The sequence below is a fragment of the Podarcis tiliguerta genome (assembly GCF_965153285.1).
Source record: "Podarcis tiliguerta genome assembly, chromosome: 2".
NCBI classification, from domain to species: Eukaryota; Metazoa; Chordata; class Lepidosauria; order Squamata; family Lacertidae; genus Podarcis; species Podarcis tiliguerta.
In genome coordinates this window covers 79,150,923-79,163,679 of record NC_139535.1, presented here as the reverse complement: position 1 = coordinate 79,163,679, position 12,757 = coordinate 79,150,923, and the positions used below count along the sequence as shown (strand labels likewise).

The 12,757-nt window shown below is 42.3% G+C and overlaps 1 protein-coding gene across 1 annotated transcript in view; it reads right to left on the bottom strand.

The window, feature by feature from the left end:
• Window positions 1-2,984: 2,984 nt before the first annotated feature.
• Window positions 2,985-12,757, bottom strand: part of CCNJL (cyclin J like) — a 19,966-nt gene continuing 10,193 nt past the window's right edge. Inside the window, 4 exon segments of the mRNA XM_083430881.1 lie at window positions 2,985-5,821; window positions 6,584-6,743; window positions 7,746-8,045; window positions 10,994-11,204. Coding sequence (XP_083287007.1) covers window positions 5,374-5,821; window positions 6,584-6,743; window positions 7,746-8,045; window positions 10,994-11,204 — 1,119 coding nt within the window. The 3' untranslated portion in view covers window positions 2,985-5,373.

Genomic DNA, 12,757 nt, shown 5'->3' with positions numbered 1-12,757 from the left:
GAATTTTTAACTTTCCAACAGTGCATAGTGTAGGGCCAATTGCCACTCTCACCTGATAGCATTATGTGTCTTATTTCTTATAATGTGCTAAAGAAGGTATTATTTATAATTCTATGACATGCAGAGCAGCTCTCAGTGTTGCTAATCCAGGGCAACACCACCAAACAGGGGACATTTCCACACTGGGTAATGGTTGCAACCCCAAGAAAAAAGTAGTCTGTTGATACCCTATGATCCAGCCTTCCGAGCATGTGATGCAAAACCTCTCTCAATTATTACAGGGACAACTTCATATTTTTGTTACTGGGCTCCTGCTCCTCAGAGCACTCACAAATGTTTGCATTTTGCATGTGCTGAATTTATTCGGCTTGTTTCTTCCCACATGGCAAACACAATTCCTTGAACAAGAGATAAGCTCATTAGTTAGTAGGATCAGGCAACAATATTCTACTGTTCTTTAAGCTCTCAGGGAGGAAAAACAAGAGAACACATGTTCAGATGCTGCGCTCTCCATTACAGGGAAGCCATGTGTTGGGCCTCGGTCTTGCACAGTCACTTAGCAACCAGCCCCGAGCATGTGTTCCAAAGTCAGAGCTCACAATGCACAAATCCTTTAAGGCTCCTGCTTGCTGACTGATGGGAGATGATGCCACATTTCCATCTGAAATCAGGGGCTGAACTTTCATCCCCCAAAACTTAAGCACAGATGTTTGCTCTGCTGCACCTTTGCACAGCTGCTACCCCTCCTCCCGCCCACGCCAATTTGCCCTTCCTTGGAAATGGCCCTGAATTTCAGACAAGAAATAAGTACCTTTGTCTGGCTCTCACTGTCTAGACACCATCCAGCCAAAGGGAAGCTTCCTAATGAGTACAATAGAAAAACAGTCTGCAGAAGGGCACCGAGACAAATTTATTCAGAATTTGAGGCCAACTGAGCCAAAAAGACTAAGGTTAAGGCACACTTTATTTAATTTGGATCTACTATCTCTACTGCCTGGCATTATAAAGCAACCGAGGATGAAAATATTATTTGAACTTCTTTTCCTAGGACTTCACCAATTCAATATGAGTAACTTGAAAGCCAAAAAGGAGTTTGATTAGCATTTGCTCAGAAGCCTTCAACTTCTATGCCAGAAAAATTCAGCAGTGATATTTTCTCTATAGGAAAGAAGGTTCCATCTTTTTACATCAAGTATTCACTCTGATGATGATGATACCCCGCCCATCAGCTGGGTTTCCCCAGCCACTCTGGGTGGCTCCCAACTGAATATTAAAAACACAATACAGCATTAAACATTAAAAACTTCCCCAAACAATGGTATTCGCAACTCACTTCAGCGTTAATTTTAGAATGGGTGGTTTAAAAATAAATACAACTTCACATGACTAGATTTTCTTAGGTGTAGCTGCTCATTCAGTTAAAAATGTCTCAAAGTCCCATTTCCGAGTCTTTAAACAGGGCATTTTATATTTGTGTGCATGCAAAAAAACATGGCCAGCATGTGATAATTCATCATGCATCATCACACTTTCAAATCGCATTTGCAACTTTGCAAGGTAGACAATTGCAATATTAAGAGTAACTGATTTTAAAATCCATGACAGCTGAGTGTCCCAAGATACTGAATTATGTTCAACTTCCAAGTGTCCATAGCTCTAGAAGTCACACAGCTTTGAATTTAGTTTGTCACAAGCCACCGAGACAGCAGTTGCTCATTCAGGGGCTCTTTTTAGACATGGCACAGAAGAGGGCTTAGAGCCAAACAGCTTGCAAATGGAAGGCAAGAGGAGAGTAATGTATTTCCTGCTTCCCGCTCTTCCACAAGCCTACTTTGGAGAACCCCAAATCCTCTGGAGTTACATTTTCAGGGACATAGAGGGGATGATCAGCAATACCCCCCACTCCAAGTGCCTTCTACACATATGGCAAGCTAAAAGTAGTCAGTAAATGTGACACATTGCTCTTCCCATTCATGTTTCCCAAGCTGCTGAGCTGAGCTCCACTTTAAGTGTCTTAAGCTATCATACAAAATACAGATACAGGCTGTTCTGACTTCTTGCCACGACAAAGGGCACATTGCATACAGACAGCAAGACCTATGCCAGCTGATCCTACCAATATTTGAACAGTCTCCCCTAACCCTACATATATAATCACCTTCTTGTAATGAGTTGGCTGCCCAGTGTGAAATTCTACATTCTAGTACCTTGCCAACCATTTGGTTAACATTGGCAGTAGAGTTGACGGGGGCTAGGAACACGCACACAGATCCAAGGCTCTCACACACTTGAACAATAGGCGGAAGCATCATCGGAAGAGGCCCTTGAGGAATCCTGCTGCCATCAGTCTATGCAAAGGATGTACGCAGAACTCAGAGCAATCATTCCACAAACAGGTTTCTCAAGTCATACGTAACTGCCATGTGCAACTGTAGTTAAATGAAACCACTCTGCTGTCATGAATTTAGGTTTGCCATCACAAATTGCAGCGAACCAAGAAATGAGTTTATCATATGATAATCATCATGCCAATAGCAGCATGATGGGTTTTTACAAGGGGGGGCGGGAAATGTACAGGTCCGAAAGGGAAGCAGCTGCAGACATGGTTTCCTAAAGCTTTTCTTCCAAAGCCTTGTACCATATTGCAGCATGTCCCATTTTCTTGTTACTTCTTTCATAAATGACTGAAATGAAGTCCGGCGACTCTAGATCTAACTGCAATGCTGAGCTAACGGGAGGCTGAAATGAGTTAGGATAAATGTGTGTGATCCACTGCTGCAGTTCTAAGCATATTAAGAGCCAATGAAATAGTAAAGCATCATATACTAGGAAAGCATCACGTTCACCTGCAAATACTGAGAAGAACTTTAATGATTATTGAAGTATTTCACAGTTCAATTAGTAAAGCGAATGACCCGAGGGCACAAATAGTGTGGGTAGACCCTTCTTCGTAGGAGTATACAAGAAGCGGACACGCACATCAGTATTTTGCACTGTGTTTATTGAATAACCTACTGTAAGATGGAGATACTTACGAATGTCAAATGGGGGCAGGGGAGGCTTCTCTGCAAGGCCAATAAAATGAACACACTGGATTCTACAACCAGAGCTTCCTCAGTAGTATTTACACAATTGGGTGGTTAAAATTTGCTTACAACACACAAAATATTGTAGATACCAAGTCGTATATAAATACAAAAAGAAAACTTCCGGATACTATTCTAATTTTTTGCATAAACACTTTTCATTTAAATCGGTAACAAAAAGGGAACACAACATCTACTTTCATTTTGCTTAAAGTGTGACATGCCCAGACTACAGTACACTTTAAAGACATCAGTCCCCAACCAACATACTTCCTCTGAAAAGGGGAAACACAATCTGCACTCTAAAATCCAACTCAACCCTCTCACGAACTATTTTTCTAAAAATTATATAACTTAAAAAGCAGAATGATGAACATCCTACCATCACACACACACACACACACACAGATTGGACTCTAGACAGAATAAAAGCAATATATTGCACATAGTCTGTATTGCAATCCTGAGAACCCTTTCCACAAACAATACTGGCTTTCAGTGACTAACAGGACAAACAGCTGAATATCAAGTGAGCACTTCATATTCTAGCAGGAATCTTAAAAAAAAAAAAAAACCCACAGAAATCCAGCGGGAAGCTTAATCGCACCAGTATAGTTAAGATCATGATCCCGAAGTACAGATAAGTGGAACTAAACTGTAATGAATCAATGGGACTTAAGGCAAAACATCATGTTAATCTGGCAAACCCTCCGTTCCCAAATCTGCACTTGCAGAGGTACTGCAAATGTGGAGTGTGGGAACAGGAATAAATTCTAAGTGGCTGGGTTGAGTACTTGTCACATATCAATTGAGTTTTCCCTCTAAACCTGCCTCGACATCAGCTGTTTTCCCATCAGACAGGCTTCGCTTTTGATTTTGGTACCTCTTAGGAAATGGGGAAGAAATTTAAATGGCTTGGGAGTAACATTTGCATGGGGGAACTGGTAGGTGGGGTAAGCAGCAGTTCCCTGTTTTATGTCCCCGCAAGTGCCTCACTACAGCTCAGGATTTGGTTTACACAGTAAAACACAGGCTTCAGAATCCTTTGCTTTCTCCACCACGTGTGGCTCCACTCTCAAGTAATGGGGGAAGGGAGGGGGAGAGAGAATAAGCCTTTGGATGTAAAAGAGCTAAAATGGTGTCTCTATTAAGTGACATTGTGATTTTAAAAAATTATCAGTAGGCCTTTGCTTAAAGTAAACGGTAGCCTAATGTCTTCGCAGGCTGTAAACGAACAGCCTCAACTCTGGTTCAATGACTGCAGCTTTTAAGACTGACCAGTTTCCAAGGTTACCTCAGGTTCCCTTACTCATGGATCCCTTTAAAAAGAAAATCAACTCCTTCCACACACATTTGACCATATTTAGATAAGTAACTCAAACAGCACGACCAAACATACCACATTAAAAGGCAGCGATTCCTGCAATATTAAGAACATTTTGACAATGAATTGTTTTCAAGTAAACATTAATCCCTGACATAAGTTGTAAACCATGTTTTCCCACAAAATGATCTTTTAGTTACTTAAGGCAGCAGCATCTTAAATATTTTAGAGGTAAAGTTAAGATTGCATTTTAAGAAAAATACGATAAACTTGAGGCCCAAGTGGTGTTTTGTCTACTGATGCCTCACCAGACAAATTAAGGCAAAAGTGGTTTGACTTGTGTTCCAAGTTTAAAGTCTTGTTCTGTGAAAATTCCAGTCAAAGCACAGCAAGGAACATTCATTAAAAAAATTCCAGTGACAGTTTCAGAGGTATCAAGGAAATATAAGCCTTGTTAGTGTCAACAAAAGGCTCCAGTGTTATGAGCTGCCACTACAAACCATGTTCACGGGAGAGCCATCATACAAGTATATCTGATGGCCATAAGTTTCTCCAGGTTTCTGCTTTTCAGAGTACTGTTTTTAATTACAGTGTTTTTTATTTCAAGTTCGTTGGCACCCCTTCTATGGAGGGTGGAAGCAAGGAGAGGAAAGGGATGTGTCTACATCCCCCACCCCAATTTCAGTAAGTCACTCTTGCAAAAGTAGCATCATGAATTTCGAGGTATATTTTTGCATTTCTTCTCAGAAAAATCTTGCTTCTGCAGGAAAGGCACCCATGTTTTAAATGTTAAAAAGAAAAAAGAAAAATCAACGAGGGATTCGTTTTTGTCCAAGCTATTGGCAAGTAGTTGCTTCATTGAGCTCCTTTCTATGGTGGCAGGTGCAACTCAGTTTACATACCACCAATGTTTTTCTTCCAAGATGTACTGGTCCTGTCTTCCCCCCCTTCCTCTGCAGGTGCTCATCCATCAAAACAACCTGTTGTGTAAGAAGGATGCCCGCTAAAATAGCTACTGCCATAGGTCAGAGCGAGGCAGTGCCTAGGCTCCGTTGAAATGGCTACCTGCATGGTGATAGGCCCTTGAATGGACACTGTTTGCAAAACAGGCTGAAAGCTGGCCTGCAGGGTGGAGTAGGAATGCAGGGAGTCGCTATGGTGGCCCGAGGCAAGGCCACTCAGCCGAGGAGCTTGTAAAGAGTCCCGGTAAGCCGAGCACAGATCCTGTATTGGGGAGTGGAACTGCGGAACGACAGCCGAATGCTGAGCCAGGGGATGGTAACGCGATTGCTGGAAGAGAACTTGAGTCGGGGTTTGAAGGCTGAGGCTTTCCACAACTTGCTGCTGCTGCTGCAACAGCTTCACACGATCCTTTTCCTTGTTGGCTTCTTTGATGTCCTTATCATGAGCTCTGTTAGATAAAAATAAAATCACACACAAGCTTAAAGGCCAGGGTTTTGAAACAGAAAAATAAAATGTGACAGGTAAGTAACTAGCAATCGCTGGGGTTTTTTTGGGGGACTACAACTCCCATCATCCCTAGCTAGCAGGACCAGTTGTCAGGAATGATGGGAGTTGTAGTTCAAAAACTGTAGTTCAAAAACAGCTGGAGACCCAGGTTTGGGAAACACTGCTCTACACCTATGTCTGGGAATGCTCCAGGCCATTTGGCAGGCATTAGAATCATGTTTCCAAAAGCCGCACAGAAAATTAGAGTATTTACAATAAAGTTACAGACACCAAAATACCATTTGCCATCTTATGTCCTAGACCAGCAATGAGAAATTAGTAGACCAGGGTCTGGATGTGTGTACCAGAGCTTTTAAAGAAAAGGAATGGGCCACCAAATTTAGCCATGTCATAAATAACTGCGCTCATCTGTGCAGAAAGGGAACAAGGTTTCCTAGTGGGCTTACCAGCTCTACCACTGAGGCTTTTCGGATCTTTGCATGAGTATTGTATTAATACGGCAGGCAGCTATGTCAAGTGTAAATAGCTAGGGCACTGGGGACGCTACATGTTTGCAATCAACATGGTGTCAAGAGTCACACCAGGTAGATGTTAATGTTTGAAATTCTGTCCGCATAGATAATTTGACGTATTAGTCGCCTGAAAAAACTAACACATAAATAAAACAATGTTCCTCAGGTGGCTGTTTTTATTCAAAACTTACATAAGCATGAGTTCGATACACGGAGCAAGATGCTCCCAGGAATAACAAGTTAACAGCTGGAGCTGTGCGGTCCAAGAAGGAGAAACCTCGAGACAGATGCGCGAGGCTCCCACGCAAGCAGCAGCAACCAGAGAAGGCCGAAACGAGAGAAAAACATGATCTGGAAGAAAAGGAATTTCAAAATTAGGCCCAAGCACCTTCATCCATAAATGGCAAGACTTTGTCAACTTCTTCCAATACGTCTGGCAGCAGGCTAATGTGATGTATTCTGGCTGGAGACTAAGACACCACAATGACAGCTTTGGCTCAAGAGAGAGCAAGTCAACTTAGGTCAGCACTTACTGCAAGAAATGCCACTAAATCTACTGTAGTCTCTTTGTGTGCGCAGTGCAACTTTTATTATGGGCAATAACTCAGGCTTCGATGGGCGCTCTTAACCCAGCATCTGACAGATCGTTGCCATCTGATCTCATATTTTATAGACCGTTTAAGACTGCAATCATACTGGAACTCCGTGGGCTTTACTTCCAGACAAACATGCAGTACTACATGCCAAGTATTGCCTGGCTTTAAGATCCAAATATGGCATATTTCGTTTTTATATTTTGCAATGGCTTAGGGGCTAAACTGAGGAAATGTGGCTTTTACTGGTTCTCAAACTTGCTTCTTCCTTGTGGGGTAGCAAAAGCTTACCATCCCAAGTTCTAGAAGCAAAGGTTGGCTTCTTTGCTCTGAGGTAAGCAGTGGCAAACATAGGGTTGAAATCACACTTCTTCCACAAAAAGACAACAACCAACTCCTATGGAGCTGCAGTGTAAAGGGAAAATGGATGAAAATCACATTTCCACCTTTCCTTCAACAGGAGAATCCTGAGAGTGGGATTCTACTTGTGGCAGCCTCTACGCTGCCCCCATATATTAAAACAAGTTGTGGGTTAGCTTGGTCCAGAGTATGCCTAACCCCGAAACAAGGCCTCAAAGAGCAAGAATTCCCTTTGCCAAAGCCTGAGGCTTTGATTTCATGTCTTTTCTAAGGTGAGACAAATATTTTGGTGGCATTTGCATTAAACGCAGTGTTTCCCCATATGCAAGGACTGCTATAATCCTGATAAAGGCTACTGCAAGGCAGACATGTGCCTTGAGCCTCTGGACCAAGAAATTACCTTGCAGCGAGACTTCTAGGAAATAGTGAGAATATTTCTCCATGAAAGCTCTGACTTTGGTCACGGATGTGATAGGCCAGCCATTGTGCAGATCGCTCTCGCTAACAGAGGCAAAGAGGTAGTAATCGATGTAATGGGCTGGGGTTGGCAGACAGAGATTCCAGTTAAAAGTTTCCAGGAGCAGAAGTTCCATCTTCAGCAGGTCTTTCTTGGTTAGCGCCAGGTTAAGGCTACACATGTAAGCAAAGCTGTTCAGCTGGTCCAGTTTGGGCACCTTGTCCTCCTTCTCTTCAAACTTGCCTATTGGAAAGAAAGAACAAGCCACTTGAGTTCAAGGCATTCTCTCCATCTAGATTCTCCTGAACTCAGCTAGAAGCCAATGCTGAAAAACCCAGAATTCAGAGATTCATCAGCCAGACGTTGCCACTGCATGAGATAAACTCTAGTCCAGGCATAGGCAAACTCGGCCCTCCAGATGCTTTGGGACTACAACTCCCATAATCCCTGACCACTGGTCCTGTTAGCTAGGGATGATGGGAGTTGTAGTCCCAAAACATCTGGAGGGCCGAGTTTGCCTATGTCTGCTCTAGTCAAACACAAATAGTACAGAGTATAAAATTATGGGAGCTTTGGAAAAGCACGCAGTCCACTTTCACTGATGAGACAACATGGAAGAAAACTAGAGCATCTCACAATGTGTGAAAGCAATGTATTATTTTACATAAAGATGCAATACAGTACATAACCAAGACCAGAACATATGGAAAAATGCTGGCCCACACTTCAAAGAAAAAGGAGGAAAATACACATTATGTTCAATCCGGTTATCTGATTATGCACTTTTATTTTATGTCAACTATTACTAATAGGAAAGTGTGATTTAAACAACTGTGCCAACCCTTCCAACAGGCACTGCTCAATATTTAAATTTATAGGCCTTGGAAGAACCCAGTCCAGTCTCTACTTTAACAAATTCCAAGAATCCTTTTTCCTCCAGTTTGACAAGTTTCTTTTATTTGGCATCAATATTTTTCCAGCCTAGCAGGATTTAAGATAATATGCAGTAGAAAAGTTTTCTCTCCTGCCCCACCTTTTTGCCAGAGTGGAATACAAAGGCCAGACAATGGACTGAGGAAGGGTAGCAGCCATAAGACACTGAACAGCTTCTGCTGCTTTTGTAGTTTTACAACCACTTCCTTATCTCCTTTCTAGATTGCACCCTTGGAATCTAGATGCTTCTGAAAACACTGCGGCAACCCTCATCAAGGACTGGCCTTTTAAGAAAACAAAACAAAAAAACAACTACTGTGACACAATGCTCATCGCTATACGGCCTAGGACCCTCGTACCTATGGGACCCCCTCTCCTGGTATGCCCCACGGAGGACCTTAAGGTCTGCAAATAATAACACTCTGAAGATCCCAGGCCCCAGGGAGAGTAGACTGGCCTCGACCAGAGCCAGGGCCTTTTTAGCCGTGGCCCCGGCCTGGTGGAACACTCTCTCACAAGAGACCAGGACCATGCGGGATTTGACATCTTTCCGCAGGGCCTGCAAGACGGAGCTGTTCCACCAGGCCTTTCGTCGTGGTTCAGTGTGATTCTTTTCTTTCTGTATAAGAATAAGCATTAAAGAGGCCTCCTAGCCTGCTCACAGGTCCTTTATAAGACTAGTGGTAACATTTGGCCCTGGAGAATATTAACCACTCTCAATTTTACCTCTGGACTGCCATTTGTCCAGATTTTAATTTGTTCTGAACTAATTTTAAGATGTAGTTTAATTAACTGATTGCCTGTTTTATGTTCTTTGTATACTATGTTAGTTTTATGATGTTAGCCGCCCTGAGCCCGGCTGTGGCCGGGGAACAAGTATTATTATCCTTAAACAGACAAAATATTATGTCAGTATGTATAGCAGCTTTGGACAGGAATATATACAACATGCTAACAGGACAAGCTATGCAAGCATGAGGTTGGCAAAAAGGAGATCCTGTCTATCTTGGCCCGGTTAATCCACCTGCAATTATTCTTTTTGCCAGCTGTAGTCTTTAAAAAGAGACTTGAGAGGCTCTAAACAAGCCTTTTCTAACTTGCTCTTGGACCCTCTGTCGAAGTTGGACACCAGTTCACCATCAACCTCAACTAGCATGGCCAGTGATCAGAGAGGACCATGCACAGGGCACCACATGGTGGAAGGCTACTCTAAGGGTTGGTTCCGAAGTTACCCACCTGCACTTTCTCCCTTGTACAAAGCTTTGGGTTATTAGGACACGTGTCTCTGTGCGAGGCTGACAACTATGTTTTTCTAAAGTGGCCCAAAACTAAAGGGATTCTAGGAGGATATAGCTCAGGATGGACCACTAGGTAAGTACATAGAAAGGGCTGCAGTTTGAGAATGAACTGGCACAGTATCTGCTCTCCATGAATATAATATGGCAGGGGTCAAAGGTGCCCTCTAAATGTAACAGGAACCCCTTTCCATGGGCTCAGGCCACAATTATCGAGTAATATTTAAATGTCAATGTGATGGGCCCCACAGGCTCTGAATAATACAGTAATGCAAGGGGTGATTTGAAGGAAAAGCATCACCCACAGCCTCATTTAAAGGGCATAAAAATGAACCTGTTACTCTCTGTAACAGCTGAGAATCCCTTTTCTCTTAAGCACAGCTTGAAACTTAAGGCTCCTCCCCATACGAGCAAAAAAAGAAGTACATCGCTGCAGGAAATTCTAGGCAAAGTTGTTGATACTCTGTTCTAAAAGCAACAGAAACTGCAAAGAGCCATAGTCAACTATATAATAATAATAATATTTTTTTTTAATTTATATCCCGCCCTCCCCAGCCGAAGCTGGGCTCAGGGCGGCTAACAACAATCAAAATAATCCAACATTCTAAAAACATTCATTATAAAATTAATTAAAATCAAATTGATGGCAGCCATTAAGCAAAATTCTGTGCAGATTGCCAGAGGAGGGGGTCAGGCTGCGTCCTGACCAAAGGCCTGGCGGAACAGCAATAAATATCATACTCTCTGGGCAGGACCAATAGTCTTTTCCTGTTCCATGGTTTCAAAAACGCTTTAGATGATACCTGCTCAAAATAAACAACCTAAAAATATTTTGTTTAATGAATTGAAATAAAAATGTTTTCATCAGCTCAGGGCATTTAACCAATAAACAACTTACTTGTTCCCCCACGGACAAGTAATAACCGCAACAGCATGTATGCATTAAGAGGCAAGCTTACTCACTTGCAAGGAGGAGGCAGGCTATCGAGATGACATACAGCTGTTTGACAGCAACATCATAGCGGTCCATAAAGAGATCCAGCAAGTACACAGCAAGATGTCGGGCTGTGGGGCAGAGCTGGCAGCGGCTGCTGAGGATGGCCAAGAGGTCAGCAAAATAGCGCCGCATCCCGATTTGCGGAGAATGGGCCTTGTACACGGGCAGCTTCAGCTCCTATGGCAACACAAAGGAGGGGGAGGAAAGAAAGAGAGACAGAGAGAAGGGGTATTAACATGAATATCCATTTCAGAAGCCAAAATCCACAGATCACCATCCACCACCTGTTCTGGCAAGCGCTTAGCAACTAACGCAATAAAAAGCAACCCAGCTCTTGTTCTGGATGAATATCCAACCTGTTTTTGAAAGACAATGAAAACTTGCGACAACTATTCATACTCCTGAGAATCAGGCAATGGGCAGGGGGAGACCCACACTAAACAACAACAACAACAACAACCCACCATCAGCTAGCAATCCCCTCCCACAGGGCTCAAGACCAGGAACCAACATTATTTATAAAGAAACAAACAGACTGCTGCACCCATTAAAGACCAACGCATTTACGATGGTATAACCTTTCATGGACTGCCACAATAATTGTTAGTTTTTAAGGGGAGCTACTATTTTATTTATTGTACAAATGTATAAACTGCTTGACAGCCTGAGGTCACCAAAGCAGTGTACAATACAAACAAAGATAAAATACAAAAAATACAATATTCAAAGCATAGTTAAAACCAATCCTACAGGTGTACAATTAATTTTTCATTAACAACTGTGTCACACCTATTAGACCTGGGAAAAGCGCCCCCCCCCCCTGTGTGTTTTGGATTAAACATCTCAATCCTGCTCAGGGCCCCAACAGCTGCTACTTACACTAGAAAACTTAAGACATGTTAATTTAGGCACTCAAGGAGTTGGCTTCAGGTCTTGTTTGGCCTAGAGGCAAATTCAGCAGAAGGTTGGAATCCAAAGGCAAATTCAAAAGAAAAGTTTATCTTCCATTGTTGGCTCTCCCAAGTAAAGAATTTAGAAACCACCCATTTACAGGTTCAGAACAAGTCAATAACTTTTCAATGACTTACATAGTCATTTTTGGGCACTATTTAATCAAACTGCATAAAATGAAATTGCAGCCCAGACAATAAATTTAAAGTTGAAGCCCACTTACAGGTCCACTGTATTAAAAGTATGAAAATGGGATGAAATTAGTTTTTTAAAGGATAAGCCAGTTCATGAATTACTTCTTAACCAGCTGCAAGATAAGACCTCTTACATAAAAGGACAGCACTGTAAATATTTATGTGAAGGTGAAGAGGACCCATTTCCTCAAGCAAACATGCTTATCTGTCTGTTTAGACACAAGGCCCATTCACAAGCTAACATAACAATTATTAGATGGAAGCCTCCAGTCTTGTTCCAAGAGGCAACATCTCATTTGACCTCAGCAGATTCCAGATGAAGGTTTTAAAAACATCCCAGTCAGGGATGGAGTTGAGCTGGCTGTATTTGAAAAATCCAGCTTTGCAGAATAGATGCCTAAAACGAAAACACCCCGTCTTCCAGCTAGCAAGGAATTCTACACTGCTCACTGAACAACTCAAAACACCACCTTTACACCCCACCCCATGGACACAACTCTTCATTTACAATAAATATTTACCGAATAAGAGTATAATTACAGTAGATTCAACGAGAGGCATGTTGCACCTGATGGCTTGGTAAGC